At 46.8% G+C, this 18,211-nt stretch overlaps 1 protein-coding gene across 1 annotated transcript in view; it reads left to right on the top strand.

Annotated features, from left to right (window-relative positions):
* Positions 1 to 18,211, top strand: part of plce1 (phospholipase C, epsilon 1) — a 51,256-nt gene that overhangs the window by 6,048 nt on the left and 26,997 nt on the right. Inside the window, exon 4 of the mRNA XM_067244728.1 lies at positions 1,277 to 2,932. Coding sequence (XP_067100829.1) covers positions 1,610 to 2,932 — 1,323 coding nt within the window. The 5' untranslated portion in view covers positions 1,277 to 1,609. The remainder of the gene's footprint in view (positions 1 to 1,276; positions 2,933 to 18,211) is intronic.

Raw genomic sequence — 18,211 nt, 5'->3', positions numbered from 1 at the left:
GTTAACAAATGTGAGAGGAGGGAGGGGGGCATGAGCAACAAACTAAACACTTTTTCTTGCCAGTGGTATTTTATTTCTCCTCTCTGATTCAGTTGGAATCCTTCTCCCTCTGCCCTTCTCTGTCCTCTTTCTCTTTCCCCTCTCTCTCGGTCTCTCTCTCTCATTTCCCTCTTCTCCTCTACTGATGCATGTAACATTCAGCCTTCAGAAGAGGTTACTCCTTCAGCAGACAGACAACCTGATGTATGGTCTGGTGTGTGGGTGTGGGATGTTTGGTCTGGGGTTTGGCTAGCAAAGGGACGCAGAATCAATGGACTTAGACCCCCCCTACACACACACACACACACACACATACATACACATGCACACACATAATCTCCCCTCCCTGGAGTGGCCTCACATTCCAGCAACCCACGCGTTTTTACAGGGGGCTTTCGCTGCAGCACGGTCTGACTGAGTGTTTTTCTGACCAGAACTGTTTACAGACCCACTGCTTGTGCAAGACCAGTGCAAACTTAGAATCATGCTATTTCTAGTTATTATTGACAGAAAGGCACATGATGTAGATGAAAATGCCCTTGTGCACATAATGAGAGAAATGGAACAGATGTCAAGGTCTGGTGTCCAGACAGGAGTCAGACACTGAGCTTTGGGTACACAGTCACAACAAGATGCTAAGGTTACTATACCAAAAACAAAGCCACTCAATGGGTTGTATAGTTGGTTCAGGGGATGAGGTTACTATCTACTATGCATCTTCTGTCCTCTCGAGATATTATGGAACATATAACATGGCACCTTTTATTGGATGTCCAGGTTCTCTCAGAAGTTCGGCTGGTATTCTGAGACAACAGTGCAGTGTGAGGTGTATAGGTGTGAGATAGTCTCGGATCCCCCTTTTTGAAAGATAATTGCTTACTTTTTCACTTTACTTTCTCACTTTAACCTTTTCTCCCTTACATTGAGAATATGAAACACTTGTTGTCTTTCACCCTCTCCTCTGAAACGGAAGGACTGATATCTGATGAAGCAACTTCATCAGTTTGGTTTAAGTCTCAACAACCACGCTAATCTAGGCACCTCCAGAACAGGATGTGAAATTTCGATGCCATATTTTTGGGTATGTGGGTATGAGAGATTGGATGTCGCTTTGGATAAAAGTGTCTGCTAAATGAATAAATATAAATGAATAAATGTAAATGAATAAATGTAAAAAGAGATCATGTATGCTAATTTATGCTAATTTATGTACGTATGTGTGTGTTTCCAAAACCAGAGAGAGGCCTTACCAGAAGGACAGAGCAAAGGAACCAGTGCCATCACAGTGACTATCTAGCAGTCACACCCAAATATCCACACACACTCACTGAATGTGGACAGGAGTATCCAGGAATTCTTCTGCTGTCCAGGGTCAAGGCTTATATTCTAGTTTATACAGCTGGATCAGCTTCTGTTTTCACAACATAGTCTGTTTGGTGTTAAGGTACCCCTGGACGTGCTTGCCTACACCTCCATCTCTGTCCTTCAAACTAAATGATTGTTGGCCTGCTGACCTTTGGATACTCAATAACCTGAGGCTTCAGCACAGAGAGGAAAAACAAGGGACACTATGACTTCAGAAAAGGAGACTTGCGTGACACGGAGTAAACCAGGTACGACAGAGCCCAGTACGCACCAGAACAATGAAGAAAGACGGTATTCTGACCAACCGTTGGTGAGCTGCCAGTGTAGCACCACCTCCAGCCCACCCCTCCGCCTGTACAGGAAGTTATCTTGTGACTGTTTAGACGGGAAGTTTCTGGAAACAGGATGTCGAAGCTGGGATTACCGTTCTAGAACAGCTAGCTCTATAACCTCCCACGGTGTCGCTTCTACACAGCACTGCATGTATTCCAGACAGCCCTGTGGGTCAAATGACCTTACACATAGAGCCCGGAGCCACGGGACAGGGTTCTTGTGCAGTGAGTGTGGACTGGATACTGTGTGTCAAGAAATAGGTCCTGCTGCCCAGTGTTCTACTCCCCAGGGTTCCACATCCCATGGTTGTGCTCCTAAGGGTTCTATACCCCGGGGTTCTACTGCTGGGACTGTGGATAGTCCTCAGGCAGCAGCTGGTGGAATGCCAGCATGGAACAGCCCAGAGGGAAACTCCTGCCAATTGGAATGTAACAGCGCTGCTCTGGTGTCTCACAGGCCCAGCGCTCGTCCCAACTCCTGTCACTGCTCCAGCCCTGGCCCTTCTGCCTGCCCCTGCTTCACCAGCCCCAGTCCTAAATCCAGCCCCAGCCCCAAACCCATATTAAGCCCCAGACTCAAGCTCACCGCTCACCGTCGGAGCAGCTTGCCTGTGTCTCTGTTATCAACTTGTCATTCTCCCCAGGGAGACCCAGGCTCCCCAGGTACCTCTCCCAAGACTAGAGCTTCCCTCTGCAGGCATGACGCCCGCAGACTCTGCCTGAGAGACGGCTACTCCAGCCTAGAGAGGCTGAACAGGAGGCCCAAGCCCAAGGTCTCCTCTGTGGAGAAACTCTTCCTCCGTCGGGCTTCCCTGGAAGCCACGACAGCTTCCAGGTCACCACTGGGGTCATCACCTGGGGCAACAGTCAGCCCACCGAAAAGCGACAGTGATGGAGGCCTGTCAGACAGTGAATTTGTACGGAACAAGAAGGAACGCTCCACTGTTCTGGTCCGGAGGTTCTACAGGAACAACCAGAAGGTGAAGAAGTCTGTGTGTACTGGCACCAGAGCCATCGTTAGGACTCTGCCCTCAGGGCACATTTCTGACCATGCCTGGGGGGTTGTTTGTAGAAGAACCTGGCGCCCCAGTGAGAAAGACATTCAGCCAATCAGAAAGCATGGTGTGGAGGATCTTGTTACCAGCCTGAAGGTCTGCAGAGCTCTGCTACGGTACCCTGGGGTCAGATTCTCACAGGTAAGAGAGGCTTTACACACACATACACACACTCACATGTTAGGGGTCAGCGTCTCAGTCATTAGATAGTTTGTCTTTCACACCCATGCTACAGGTTCCATGAAAGGACCCACTGTTATGAGGCCCACTGCAGCCCCTCCTGTGAATGTATTAACCAACCCTCACACACACCAAACCTAACCATGCTGACACCCTCACCATCTTGTCCCAATTTTCATTTTCTACCCAACTGTGAATGCTTTGGAACCACCACCTCACAGATTGCTGTAATTCAGCTAATACTACGAGTGGCATATTTGGTGGAAAAAGTCATTTACAGTGTTTGCTCTCGTCTGTTTAGTTTAAATGTTCCGCTTGTTATGTGTGTCGGAAAAAGAGTGGGGGACTCCACGGCACAGTCCGTCTCTTTGTTCGGGGTAGTCCTCTCCACCTCTCCTCTCCTCCGCAGTGGAAAAGTGATTTATCTGCAGTAAGTTCTGCTGTGTGTGAAACTGACAGACTGAGCTGGCATTGGCATACAGTTACAAACCATGGAATCTATCTCCTGGTACTGCCAAGGGAGATGGATTGAGAATAGAGAGAGGAACGGAGAGAGAGAGAAAAAGGGTATTTGGAAAGAGAGTTCTGGTTAGGGTGCCAGATGTTGTTGATGGTCGGGTTTTCGATGTATTGAGGTTGAGGTTGTAATGAGTTTGAGTTAAGGTTGAATTGAGTTTGATGTGAGGTTGTATAGAGGTTGAGGTGAGGTTGAGGTGAGGTTTCATGGTAAAGGTCTTATTAACATCCAGAGAGGATCTGACACAAAACATTAAAAGCCTGAGAAAATATGGTCCAATGGCTGACTGCCTTGTTCAACCACAACCTCCACGTTAAGCATGCCTATAGTGTGTGTGTGTGTGCGTGCGTGCGTGCCCGCTCATGTGCATGTGTCGGCCACAACAGAGCAAACCTCTGTGTACGAGTGTGTGGTGAGGGTCGCTGGTGAGGGTCGCTGGTGAGGGCCGCTGCAGTGGTTGCAGTCAGATTTATGAGTCCTTTGTGGTGCAGGGATATGGGCTGTATGCAGGCCAGCCTCCAGGCTCCACTCATAATGAGACCATTGAAAAGCCTGCTAGTCGCAGCGCCTGTCAAAACACCAGCCACAGTATGCCTATGGAGTTACCATAGGAACCAAACACAGAATAGTATAGTCACTGATTCTTATATGGCCAACTAACACACACACACATGTGCTTCAGTACTCAAAACAAGCGCACAAGCACACTCTCTCATACACACACGCTCACACACACACTTACACAAGGAGGTGTGTGTGTGTGTGTGTGAGTGGGCAGTAATGAAGGTGTAGTTGAGAAATTCCAAGGTATCCCCTGGCCTACTGTTTATTACCTCAGCTAAGGAGGTAAGCCAAAGCACACAGGATTATATGATGGAGGGATCCTAGCAGAGTAATACTGGCAGAGAGAGTCGGAAAATACGAGCTTCTAGCAGAATATAGGGGGAATGGAGGTTGAAAGGGAAGAGTTTGGGAAGTACAAAGGGGAGTGAAGTTTGTGTCATCGTGCTGAGCTAGATACGTGAGGTCTAAGAGAGACAGAAGGGACCTTGCTTTATTGTGTTCTATTTCTGCTTCCTGAACTTTACAACCTGGGAGCTTTGCATGTCTTCATGACATGTTTACAATCATTTTTATATGCGTACAGCATAAATAAGAGTTGCCTGTCATGCAAATATATTTGCTTACCAGGGGGGCACATTCCCACACACCCACCCACCCACCCACACACCCACACACCCACCCACCCACACACCCACACACACACCCACCCACACACACACGCACACCTTTGGCCAGCATCAAACAACCTAAAGCCAGCAGGAGCGTGTTAATCATTTGCTGTTTACATTACATTTACATGTATTCATTTAGCAGACGCTTTTATCCAAAGCGACTTCAGCTTTACAAAGTGCATAGGTCACTGATCATAACAACAAGATAGCCACAAAAACATTGCGAGTAGCCAAAACATGAAGCACACATTGTGAACAACCACAGTAAGTGCCAAAGGGAAGAACCATAAGAGCATGTAGTTAAACAAGTTACAATTAAACAACATGAACCGCTATAAGTGCAAGTGTACCTGTGGAAGAAAAAAAACAAGCAACAATAATAAAAACAATATATCACAGCGAGTACAATTTGTTTTAATCAGTTACCACTAACCACAAGAGCAACAAGTCTCTAAGCAAGAGTCATTGTGATCCTTGAGGAAACTAACATCGGGTCAAGCGAACCATTCCTAAGTACCGTTGTACTCCCGGAACAAGTGCGTCTTGAGCCTTTTCTTGAAGGTGGAGAGACAGTCAGTGTCTCTGATGGAGGTGGGGAGTTGATTCCACCACTGGGGGGCCAGACAGGAGAAGAGCTTGTGTTGGGACCGGGCGGTCTTGAGCGGTGGGACCACCAGGCGGTTGTCTGAAGAAGACCGTAGGTGACGGGTGGGGGTGTAAGTCTGCAGGAGAGACTTGATGTAGACGGGTGCAGTCCCGTTCACTGCTCGGAAGGTCAGTACCAGGGTCTTGAATCTGATACGGGCCATGATAGGTAGCCAGTGGAGAGAGATGAGGAGCGGGGTAACATGGGAGCGTCTGGGTAGATTGTAGACCAGGCGGGCCGCTGCGTTCTGAATCCTCTGAAGAGGGCGGCGAGAACTCTGTCTTTAGGACTTTACCAATTAGTCTCAATGGAGCCTTTACATTTGGGTCAAAAAAGATCTTTCAAGTCCACATTCCCCATCTTCGCAAACAATGTTAAAGTTAAAGCAAGCAACTTGAGGGTGAAGGTGAAGGATGAGAAAGAAGAGAGAGCAAGACAGGTGAAGAGGTGGTGGGAAAAGGAATGAGAGCGAGGAAGAGGGAAAGAGATAAGACAACAAGACAAGATAAGGATAGAAAGCATGGAAAAAGGAGAAGAGCTACCACCCCTCCCCTCTACACACACACATGCACGCACACACACACACACACACATGCACACACTGGGGTCAACAACCCCAGACCCACTGGGCTTGTTGATCCTCCTGGGGGGGGGACTTCCTAAACAGGCTCGCTGTAATTGATTTCCATCGTGTCTGTGTGTGTGTATGCACACACAGTATGGGCTTGTATACGTGCGCTTGTGCGAGAGAGTCTACATGTGCATTGCATGTGTGTATGCTAAGGCCTGTACTGTACTGTAGGTTCGTAGGTCTTGATGGAGATCAGAAATGTCCCTATGATGTTTGCAGTAGAGGTCTCAGATCTGTGTTGTTGGCCAAAAGAAATGTGAAGCACCAAAGGAGGATGCTCTCACTCTGCCAGACATCCCACAGCTGTTCCAGTAAATGAACTTCGGCTGATATAGGCCCACATCCTCAGAACGGACTAATGCAGTGGACGAAGAAGTGTGTTTCCGACACAAACATTTGTAAATATTCGGATGTAATCTACCTAGAATGGATCCGTTATTCTCAGTTTGTTCACTGGCTTTGCCTTCTCTATATGAGGTTTGAACATATTTTCTTGGTCCCAAAACATTGAAAGATTTGAGGCTTTCCAGATTGTAGTTGACACTTCCTTTCTGGACAGGAAGTGTAGTCTGCAGTTTGTTTCACAAAAACAACAGTCCCGATGAAAACACATCTACTGATTAGTTGACTTTTCCCCTTCATTTTCCTCAAATCCCCCCCCCTCTCTCTTTCTCTCGTTTTCTCTTTCTCTATCTATCAATTCTCTCTGTGGATCTGATTTCAATGAGCAAGCTGGGAGTATTCTCATTTAGTTCATTCTTTCAAACTGTGTCTGTTCATGCCAGTGAAAAGGTAAGCTTCAACAAACATTTGTCTGCCCTATCATCGTGTCTCCATTACCAACTGACTGATTAAAAAGACTGTTTGTCCTGAGGTCAGGTGCATTGCAGATCATTTCTCCAGTAAATACACTGGACCGTTTCTGAAGCTCATTAACTATACAATGGAGTCAACAGAGGCAGGTGCCTCTACCATAGGGGTGGTCCGGGCCACTTTCTGGTAATCCCTAAATACACATTCCCAGGAAGTTGTGGTGTTGACCCACTCAGATGGGATTGGGTGAAGAGTAGAGGATGTGGGTAAAGGAAATGAAAAGGATATTACATGACTGCTTGTTGTGAGCCTGTGGTACCTGGTCCAGGACAACATGGAGAGCATGGAGATCCTGGGCTGAATGGAAAGGGTCATCAAGGAACCAGCCCAACATGCAGACCTATGAATGCTCGCAGGCGCATGTACACACACACACACATTCGGTCAGCCTTCCACCCCTCTCAAAATGTCTGTGGTGTGACTAGAATCCAGCAGCATCTCCTGTTGTCTCGCCAGCAGTAGCAGCTCTCTCCCTCGACTCCCTTCTTGTTGTGCCATTACAGTGGAATGTGCAGAGCAGGCGTGTTTGTGTAACCTAGCTGGGTGATGCCGCTTAGCAGGAGATTAGGGTGTGTGTGTGTGTGTGTTTGTGACTTCCCTCACTGCAACTGTGTCGAGTGTGTTCCCCCCTGTCTGCTGTCTCTCTGAGACTCCTCTGTATGGGCACCTCATTCTCCAGGAGGGGAACACTAGGAGTTCTGGTAAGACTACACCAGACAAGAGTGTTGGAAGGATCAGGGTCTGTTAGGGAAAGCTCAGCGGTAGAGCCGTTGACTGCAGATCATGAGGCTGCAGGTTCAATTCCCGCCCTTAAACGTGTCTGCTCGATGAGAATGAATATATTTTCAGACTGGCCCATGACTTTTTTTTGTTGCACAGAGACAAACCTTCCAGTTAGTTGGATTTTCAACACAATAGCTGCCAATGTAACAAGGCCCTGTATGCTTCATTTAATCAAGAACGGAAGTCTCTTTGTCTTTCAAGCTGCCCAAGTGAGACACAAGTGTCTAGTGGTGTGTGTACCGGTCTCTGTGTGTTTGTGTGTATGTTGGAGTGTGTGGGTGTGTGTGTTATTTGTTTGTGGAAGGGCTCTTCTTGTGTTTCTGTTAGAGTGTGGGAAAGCAACATAAGTTCGGAGCCAGAATATCCCTGATCCCTGTGGTGATGCTTGGAGAAAACTGACCCCCTGGGGTGACTACAGACCACACACACACACACACACACACACACACACACACACACGACCATACAAACACACATGCACACAGACCCATAGCGCTGGGAGCAGGGAGAGAGCTATCTGCATTTGAAACACATCAGGAATGTCTGGCGAAGAGATCATGGGTCCTTATCATAGTGACCGTATAACAACGATGCCAAATGACCATGCCGTTGGCTTGAGCCTATCATAACCCTCTGAGCCTATCCTACCGTCCAGCCCAGGAGTCTTGATACTGAGTTGCAACACTTTTTCCACACAACTCAAGACTTCCTCACTGTCACTCATCTGAGTCATCTCATGTGGATGTGATGACTGGTAATACAGCATGCACACGCACACACACAGGTACCCATGCACACACACACACACAAACACATTCATGTATACACAAGCTACACAGTGCACGACTCTCACTGTGTCTTGTACAGTATTTTCTATACAAAAAAGTTAGATGCAATGCAATCGCATGATGTCAGTGTCACTCACGCTGATAAAGCATGGCTTGTTGGCTCTATCTAGTGGTCATCTGGTGAACTTGATATGGGATACGGGGACACGATTGGTTCTGTGTTTCACATGGCTCAACTGATGTATATCAGAAATGTCATCATCAATCAGCTATTTCCTGTTACAACTTGTCCTATGTGTTCTTGTGTATGTGGGGTGGGGGGGGTTGAGGTGTGTCAACTCATGTCAAATGTTGACCTCAGATTGACAGTGGTTGTTGTTTCACAAGAACATTTCCACATTCTTTTATACACCTGAACATACCAGGTGTGTGACAGCATCTAAAGATACCCACACATTTAGTCAGTACACATATTCAGAACACCCTTGACATAGTTGAGAAGTCTAATGCTGCCATCCAGTCCTCTGTCGTAGTGTTTTATGTTTTACTGTAGAGTCTGGGCTGTCCAAACCTGTTCTTGGAGATCTACCCTCCCGTAGGTTTACACTCCAACATGTAACAAACATGATTTGGCTTGTCAACCAGCTAATTATTAGAACCTGGTGTGCTGGGTTAGGGCTGGGGTGAACGCATCAGCCCTCAGGAAGGTAGATCTCCAGAGGGTTGATCTCCAGGAGGGTAGATCTCCAGGAGGGTAGATCACCAGGAGGGTAGATCTCCAGGAGGCTAGATCTCCAGGAGGGTAGATCACCAGGAGGGTAGATCTCCAGGAGGATAGATCACCAGGAGGGTAGATCTCCAGGAGGGTAGATCACCAGGAGGGTAGATCTCCAGGAGGGTAGATCTCCAGGAGGGTAGATCTCCAGAAGGGTAGATCACCAGGAGGGTAGATCTCCAGGAGGGTAGATCACCAGGAGGGGTGGCCAGCCATGCTGGGGTTTTTTCTAACCCTCCACCTCAGAACACTAGATGGCAGTAGTGGCATTTGGAACTTGCATTGCTGCTAAACCACACCATCCCTCCCAAAGTCGCGTCACATCTTACTGATTCAAATCAGGGTAACGGCAATCTGGTCAAGTGGGGGAAATGAATCAACTTGCCCGCCTTGACGACATGAAAATGTACAAGGGTAAAAAAAGCTGCTGTTTAATTAAATCAGAACAAGCTGTATCACTGAAACCTTACTTGACCTAAACGAAGGTAATTTAGAAAAGCGTTTGGAGGGCTCTGGTTTTCCTCACCCAACTCAAAGAGCCAAGGGACGCCAGGACGGCCAGTCTCTTATTAAAGATGAACATTTAAATGGGAAATAACAGAGGAAATATATGCATGGACTATACAGTAGATTAGGAAAAAATATATAGACTTCATCTTCATTCAACATTACATATATATATTTTTGCTCTTCTATTGTTTCCTTTGGATAATACAATTGTAATATCAAATCAAGCTGAATGCGAGTGGCAGAGATCAATGTGGGTGTACAGGAGACTGTTCTGCATCTTAGACACAAACTCAAGGGTCTTTCATAAGAGGTTCTCATGGCAACAGTGTCCGGAGCTGGATAATGACCAGATCAAGTGCCTGTCCCAGGGTGCCTCTGTGTTCGGCTCAGCACTCCCCAACGTCCCCGCCGTCTCCATGGAGAATCTTGATGTCACCTGGCCTCGGCGTGGACGTTGCGGGTCGGAGAGGTGACGCCTCACAGACTAGACCTCGTTAGGTAGGGCCCATCTGGATGTACTTGTAGCACACTTTTAGTGTTTACCTGTTTGAAAGTGACCGTTGTAACAGTTGATGTCTTAGTGAAACCTCGTGAATTTACTTGGACTTGGACAAATTAATTGTTGTATTTCTCAGATAAAAAAAAAAGAAGAATGTTCATGATTATTTTCTACGTTTCTCTTGCTACTGTTCTAAGCATTGTTCTTGTGTCCTTGGTGTACTAGTGGCTAGCTTGTAACTTGTTTCAGAGCCTGGCAGAACACTTGCTAAGACTTCTAGTGACTTACTACAAAACAAACGCTGATTCGTTTGAATTTGATAGATGGTAGATTGTTTTTTTCCATCCGACTCTTCGTGATCGATTGATTAAGCAAAAATTGACTATCTTTTGCCACCTGAATGAGTATGGTGCGATCTTTATTACTGATTTACCAGAGTTAAACAAGGCCCTGTGGTAGGGAAAGGAAGATTTGAGTACTTGAATGTGACTATATATATATAATATACCAGTACTGATCTGAAGGATTGCTTTTGATTGAGTGTTTATGTCAAGTTGCCTCCTGGTTTGTAGTACATGTTAGTGAGGCTCACTTATTTTGTCTGATAGCATCTTGGTTGTCTGCTGTGGGTTTGTTGTTGCCTCACAGCCAAATATGGGATGCCCTCCTGAGGCACAGCTAACGGAGGGGCTCGCTCGCTCCTTCACTGATGTCGATCTCTCTTCCTCTCGCTCTCTCGCTCGTTCACTCTCTAGCCCTCTCTCCCTGGATTTTCAAGCTTACTCTCTCACTCTTGGATCCTCACTGTGTCTGAGACAGATTTATATTTTGTTTTAATCTGTTTTTTTTCTTTCTAATTTCCTGCTATTTCCGCCTTCAGCTTTCTCTGGCCTCCTGAACAAGTAAGTAGACAAAGAACTGCAATACTATTACTGTTTGAGATGTAATTTTCTGTTTCTCATGGCAACGGTCAGAACAAGAAGAGTTTAATATATTTATAGATGCCAGTTGCTCTCTTTGTTAGTAGCTGTTATCCTATACATTTAAAAAAGTTATGCATTTAGCACATGGCTTGAATGTTAGAGATTCACCGCAAATTACTGTTGTTAGTTAACTACTTTATGGGTAGTAGGTAGGTAACTGTAGGATGACATCATGAGAACCAAGGTTCTGCCGTTGCGGAGCAGAGGATTCCCAGGGGGTCTTACACTTTGTTAATAGCTTCCAGGTTTAGGTTCTGAGGGGGAACCAGCCAACGTGCAGAACTGTCTGTTTTCAGCGCAATGGAATCCTACTGATTCTTCTTCTCTCTGTGTCATTCTAACCTGTTATGTATTTTCTTGGAGTATGTGCTGTCAGAAAATACATTTCTTGTTTATCTCTGTTAGTTGAAGTGTGCAGAAAACACAGGTGTGCTGTCTCTCACACACACACACACACACACACACACACACACACACACACACACACACACACACACACACACACACACACACATACGTAGGCCTGAAATTGTTAGCAGAGGAGCTTTGGTTTTGGTGAAACAGCTCCTTGTGAAATTCTACAGAGTATTATGATGCGATCCCCCCCCCCCCCTTCTCTACTTCTCTCTTCCCCTCTATATTTATTTTCTTCCCCTCTCCCTCCACTTATCTTCCTCTTTGGCCTCAGCCCTGATTCACTCTGCTCGGGTCTCTCTCTTTCTTTCCCTGCATCTCCCCTTTACCTTACCATTTCCTCCCCCATGGCTCCTTCTCTCCTACTGATCCCTCTCTTCCTCTCTCCCTTTTCTCCACTCTTGTCCTTTCCCAGTGGGCGGTTCTCCCACTTGGCCTCAGCCAATCAAGGGACCATTTCGCTAGTATAAGCTTACCACATCTAGATGATTCATAATTCTTTGAGGTTCATGACCTTGACTGAGTTTATTCTGGACTGGATACAGAATATCCATACTCTCATTCAGAGTTTTGTTATCACTGGTACATTTGGGGCTGATTTTGTCCACACAAGCGGATGGTTGATTTTATGTAAGTAAAAATTCCTTGTTCCCCTGTGTCTCTCCTTTTCTGTCTCAACTTTCATTTTAAATGATTCTTTTAGAAAGGCTGTGCTCATTTAGACATGGAATGTAAAAAAAAAATGCAAACAGAGTTTATGAGAATTTCAGACAAAAATCTTGCTCAGTCGTCTGAAGTGCTGTGTGAAGGGCTAGCAGGTCAGGCCATCAGCAAGTATTGTTGGAGAAGGGGAGTAAGAACAGATTTACCGTCCCGGCGCTGGGGAGAGAATGGTGGGAAAATTGTGGTTATATTGTCGGAGGGAGAGGGAGAGGGAGAGAGAGAGGGAGGGAGAGAGAGAGAGAGACAGAGAGAGAGAGAGAGAGAGGGAGGGAGAGAGAGAGAGGGAGGGAGAGAGAGAGAGAGGGGGAGAGAGAGAGGGAGAGAGAGAGGGAAAGAGGGAGAGAGGGAGAGAGAGAGAGAGGTAGAGAGAGAAAGTAAAATGGGACATTGTGATTGGGTGGGGAAGTGTCCCTGTTGAACAGTTGACGGGAGACAGAGTAGAGCACCATACGGTCATACTCCTACAGCAGCAGGAAGTACAAGTCTGAAGTCACATGATTGAAGAGTGTGATGTTTCATGTGTTTAGATCTTCATCAGGCTGAATGTAGTAGTGGTGGAGCCAAACTGGTGCAGACTAGAAGGTAAGGTGTCATCCTACAGGTCTTGTGTCGGTGTACCTTCCAGCTTCTCCTGTGGTTTACATGAGGGTCAAAGGATCTGCCAACTGCCTTCACAGGGCTGTAACTGTACACATCCTTGCAAACATGGGGAATATGTAATGGCATTTCTTAATTCAACATGTTATTGGAAAGGCTTACAACATGTTGAACCTTTTAAATAGAGGATGGATGGGTTCTAGAACAGGCTACGGAATGTCTGAAACTCAAAGACTTCACTAGAATTGGGAAAATTGGCGCAAGAATGTAAACCTAGGGCATTGGTCTTTTCTATCTTATTTCTATAGAGAGATAGCAACTGTAGGGGTACTTTTTCATTATGTCTTTTTTCCGTCTCCCTTGTGCTGATAGTGTTCTCCATGAACCAAGGCAGAGTTTTTTACATAGCATATTTCTGTTATGATAAGACCATCACTCCTTTATCTGGTGGAGGTATTCACATATCAGGCTCTCCAAACACAGCAAATGGTCATTTGTTCAATAGATTGATCCTGAACAGGCAGAAAACCAGCCACCCAGCCTCTCCACCAGCCCCTCAGCCAGCCAGCCAGCTCTTTTAGCCAGCCAGCCAACTTCTCAGGCAGACAGCCAGCCATCTAGCCTGATAAACAGCCAGCCATTTCCATGAATACGAGGTACGAGCTGGCCTGGCCTGGACACAGAACACTCAGTCAACATTGAGACAGTCCAGACGAGCGGCCAGCGCAGGCAAACATTACCTTGTGAAGTCAGAGGGAGGAGGAAGAGAGAACAGGACCACAAGGAAAGGTTACTTTGCTCTCTCTCTCTCTCTCTCTCTCTCTCTCTCTCTCTCTCTCTCTCTCTCTCTCTCTCTCTCTCTCTCACTTTCTCTGTCTCCACTTCTCTATTTCTATCTCTTTGTCTCGCTCTGTCTCTGTCTCCTTTGGGGAGAGTCCAGGCTGATCCTCTAGCTAGTCTGAGCTCAAGTGTTCCTACAGACCCAGTCAAGATGAGGAGCGGGAGAGGTTGACAGGGAGAGGCGGAGGAAGAAGAAGAGGTGGAGGACAGGCGGGAGAAGAGGCTTGCTGAGATGGATGAAAAGGAGGAAAGTGAGAAGGAGAGGGAGTGGGAGGAGAGATGCTTGGCATGTTGTTCTCTGTTTATGTCTCTTGGCTGGTTTATACAGTCTAGGGGGGTGTTGGGTGGGATAGATGTGTTGTCACTGAGATGCTGGGGCTGTGGTGTGGACCTGCTCAGGGAAACACTGGGTTCCACTACTTTGTAAATACTTGAGGTGCGGTTGATTTAGATCGCCTGGCTCATTGGGTGGGCCAGGAAGGGTTGAGCACTTATGAGGGGATTCCATGAGTTCCATTGCGCTCAACACATTACCTGTAAATCAAGCGTCCCCTCAAGTATCCCCCAAAACAACTTTGACCTTGTAATTTGTGTGGGCGGGAGCCCAGAGGGTTTTCCCCAGAGGTATACAGATGTCTGATATATTTAAAATATGAGGTGCCCTCACGTAGACAAATGGCATGTACACCACATGCCCCAGTGTGTTGCTTAAGGCAGGCTTGGGGTACAGTGACTCTGCCCTCAGTCCCAGTGGCTTCAGCAGAATCCATGCTGTAGCGACTCCAGCTGACCCTGCCCCCCTGCCCCCCTGTCGTCCGGCTGTATAAGAACCTTGACCAGAGGGTTTGCTACTGATGATGGCTGTCGCATGTCCCTGGACATATTACTGGCGGTGTTGTATTATCCAATGACAGCTGGTGTCCTCTGAAGGAAGTGGGAAGGGGCGTTCATATTATTTCCTGGCAGGTCTTGGTGGATGTAATGCTCTGAACTTTGTTACAAAATGCCCCCTGCCCCCATATAAAAACAACTCTCTCTCTCCCTCTGACTCACACATACTTTTTCTCTGACTTCTGCTGTAACGTTAGCCCCTCCTGGCCGTGCAACATCTCTACATCTATACTGTAGCTGGTAGTGACGTAGGGTCAGGGTATCTTTAGTGTACCGGCTACTCTCACGCCAGGCTCATTGTTGCCATACATCAGAGGCAGCTGCCTTCTGTGTGGGTCACGTGACCCTGAACTAGGAATGCTAGGAGGATCTTCGGGGTCAGAAGTATCCAAGAGAGAGGGACATGGAGAAAAGGAGAGAGTTTGGGGATAAGGATGAGTGGTCATACAAATCAAAACAGACAACAGAATATTAAACTCCACATAGTGTTCAGTCTGAATATTGGCTCTGACATGAATGTAAATCATGCAGGTCTGCTCTCTGGCCCCTTGGCCCTCTGGTCCCCTTGAGCCTGCCACCTCGCCTGCTAATCCCTGCCCAGAATGGATGGCTCCCAGTTGGGTTGCCAGGCAGAAGAATCAGCAGGGATCTGGAGCTTGGGCCTAATGGCTTGACTGATGCAGCCAACTGATTGGGCTTTATTGTGTTGAAGTGGTGGAATAAAACGCCTCTAAACTCATCCAACTGGAATAGAGTTGCTGTAATCTATTAAGAAGCAATGCATTAGATGTTGAGGTCTAGAAATTGTTCTACAGGTACACTCTTGCACTCTTGTGTGGAGTTTCATGTTGTTCAATTGTAACTTGTTTAACTGCATGCTCTTATGGTTCTTCCCTTTGGCACTTATTTGGTTTTCCACCATGTATGTTTCATGTTTTGGCTGCTCGCAATGTTTGGGGCTATCTCGTTGTTATGATCAGTGACCTATGCTCTTTTGTAAAGCTCTCTCTTGGAAGTCGTTTTGGATAAAAGCGTCTGCTAAATGCATAAATGTAAATCAGAGTCTATAGAGCATGACATGAGGAGTGTGTACGCTGTCGTAGGAAACCTGAGAGAGGAGAAAGGAAATTCCCCTCCAAGTAAAACAGGTTTGTAATGTCAGCTCACCCCTATTTAAGGATGTACTGCTAACTCTGTTTTGAAGTCTGTGTGTATGTGCTCATGTGCGTGCGTGTGTGTTCATGCGTGCGAGCGTGTCTGTGAGCGTGTCCGTGAGCGTGTCTGTGTGTTTGTTGTTGATGAGGATGAACAGTACAGGACTGGATGTGCTGCAGGCAGCTGCCATGTGTCTGTCAGCCTCTGGGCCACATTCTCTGCAGTCAGACATGTGTAGCTCCACAGTGTCTCTCGCCCACTCTCTCTGATTTGACAACTTAGAACACTCACAGAATCCATCCTGTAGCTTACTCCCCCTCATTTACCAGTAAGGTATAATAGCGGACCTGCACACTTTACTGTATATAGAACGTGCACGGCTCTAATTGACGGTGTGTATATCATAAGAGACTGTGGTCTTGGTTAAAGACTCCAGCCACAGTGGCTGTCAGTTCAGAGAGTATCTCCCCAAGTGTTTATGGTCTGTAATGCTCATCTATCTGTCTTCTGTTTCTAGCGCTGCGCTTTTAAGTAATTCAAACTCTCCCAGTTTGCCGTAGCCAACACAAAGTGTGAAGGGAGAGTAGTCGTCTGTCAGTTAGTGGTCCCCAGTCGACCCCAGAGTTGAAAGGGTTGAGAATGTTCCTCGTTGGTTCCACTTTGCTATCTGCCCCTTCAATCTAGATAAGGCTGGCATGACAGCTATCCCCAGATAGAGCACTGGAGACCAGAAACTGTTCAAAGCCCACATTCTTTGTTCCAGTTCCCCTTGAACTGCCCAGAAACCGTCTGGACATACATAGACCTATCGCTGGACCTTCAGTACAGTATGTTTGCAGATCATGTTGCTACTCTGCCAGCACACCTATCCTTCTATTGGTGTATTTGATTATTTTGTTGAAATGGACAAATCTAAAATAAATCAAATAAAGTAAAACAAACTACATTTTTAACAACCCGTATTGAACAGCTGCCCTCAAACTGCCCCCATGTGTGTATAGACCAGAATGCAGGTCAAGAGGGCGCGTGCTGCCTATTACTGGCTAGTGTCGGTGCTGAGCACCTGTGAGATGGCCGTCTGAATGCCTGTTAGCACCGCTGACTGCTGCCATTTCCTGAAAGGGTGGCCCGGTAAATTTCCCATCCCGTGGGCCCGGGCTGAGATCTGACACGGGCAGCAGGCTAGGGGCCAGACAGGAAGCCCATCCCACAGAGCCCGGAGAGCCCGGCGTCATTACCTCTGGAGCGCTCATCATAAACAGGAAGTCATGATACACAAACTGAAAAGTTGAACCCGGAGCAGAAACTGACTTGGGCTTTATACAAAACTGTATGGATGTCATTCCATTTATAAATGTAACTGATTTTAGTGCACCTGCAGCCCATATATCAGGTAAGCAGATGTAGTTTCTTTTTTTCTGTGCTTTTTTCCTCAGTGGAAGTTGAGTTTGTTTTCCTCTCAGGGTTTCTTATTATAGTTGAAGAAGCCCAGACTGTTCTAGGGGATGTTCTTATGCTATCGCTAAGTAAACTGTGCAGTCACATTCAATGACAACCCAGGCACACAGTTCTGTACTCTCAAACGTAGGCTGAGCAGTCTCAGTGGCACTGATGGCTGTCTTATGTAAGTCTCCCGTCTCACGAACTTCACGAGAGGAGAATGGGAGGGAGACAAATTGAGTTGCTAAGCACGGTGGAGTGCTCTAATCCTGGTTGCTGAGGTGATGATTGAATTGATCCCTGCTGTTAAGAGACCATGGATGTGTCTGAGGCACCACACCTGAGATGCTGATGTATAATACTTTATTAATAATAATAATCATCATTAATGTCGATTTCTACCTCATACGGATCATGGTGGGACATGACATGTGGCCCATGACACCACAAGGGCGGCTGTGTCTCTGGGGCTAGAGAGGGTCCTCCACTGAGAGCAAGGTTGGCGGTTTGATCCCCGACTCCTCCTAGGCCATGTGTCCTTGAGCAAGACACTGAACCCCCAAGTTGCTCCCGATGGGCAGGCCAGCGCCTTGCATGGCCGCTCCGCCGCCGTCGGTGTGTGTGTGTGAATGGACGAGGCAAAATGTAAAGCACTTTGGGTGCCGCTACGGTATATGAATAGTGCTATTAAATAATGTTGTCCATTTACCATGTGGCGTTGGACTGAATGTCAAAAAATGAGTTACATTGCCGGTACAACCAACCTGACTCAGATGTAGCCTTCAGGGGTCTTGTGTAGAGGAGTTAGGTTGAGTGTTTCTGTGCTTTCTGGCATTGCTGATTCGGTCCCAGCAGGGGCCAAAACATGTGTAAAGAACAAACTGTACGCTTGCTATATGGCATGAACAGTATTGCAAAACAGTCATGCTGTCTCTAGGGA

The sequence above is a fragment of the Osmerus mordax genome, chromosome 10 (assembly GCF_038355195.1).
Source record: "Osmerus mordax isolate fOsmMor3 chromosome 10, fOsmMor3.pri, whole genome shotgun sequence".
Classification (NCBI taxonomy): Eukaryota; Metazoa; Chordata; class Actinopteri; order Osmeriformes; family Osmeridae; genus Osmerus; species Osmerus mordax.
This window is presented reverse-complemented; position numbering and strand designations above follow the sequence as displayed.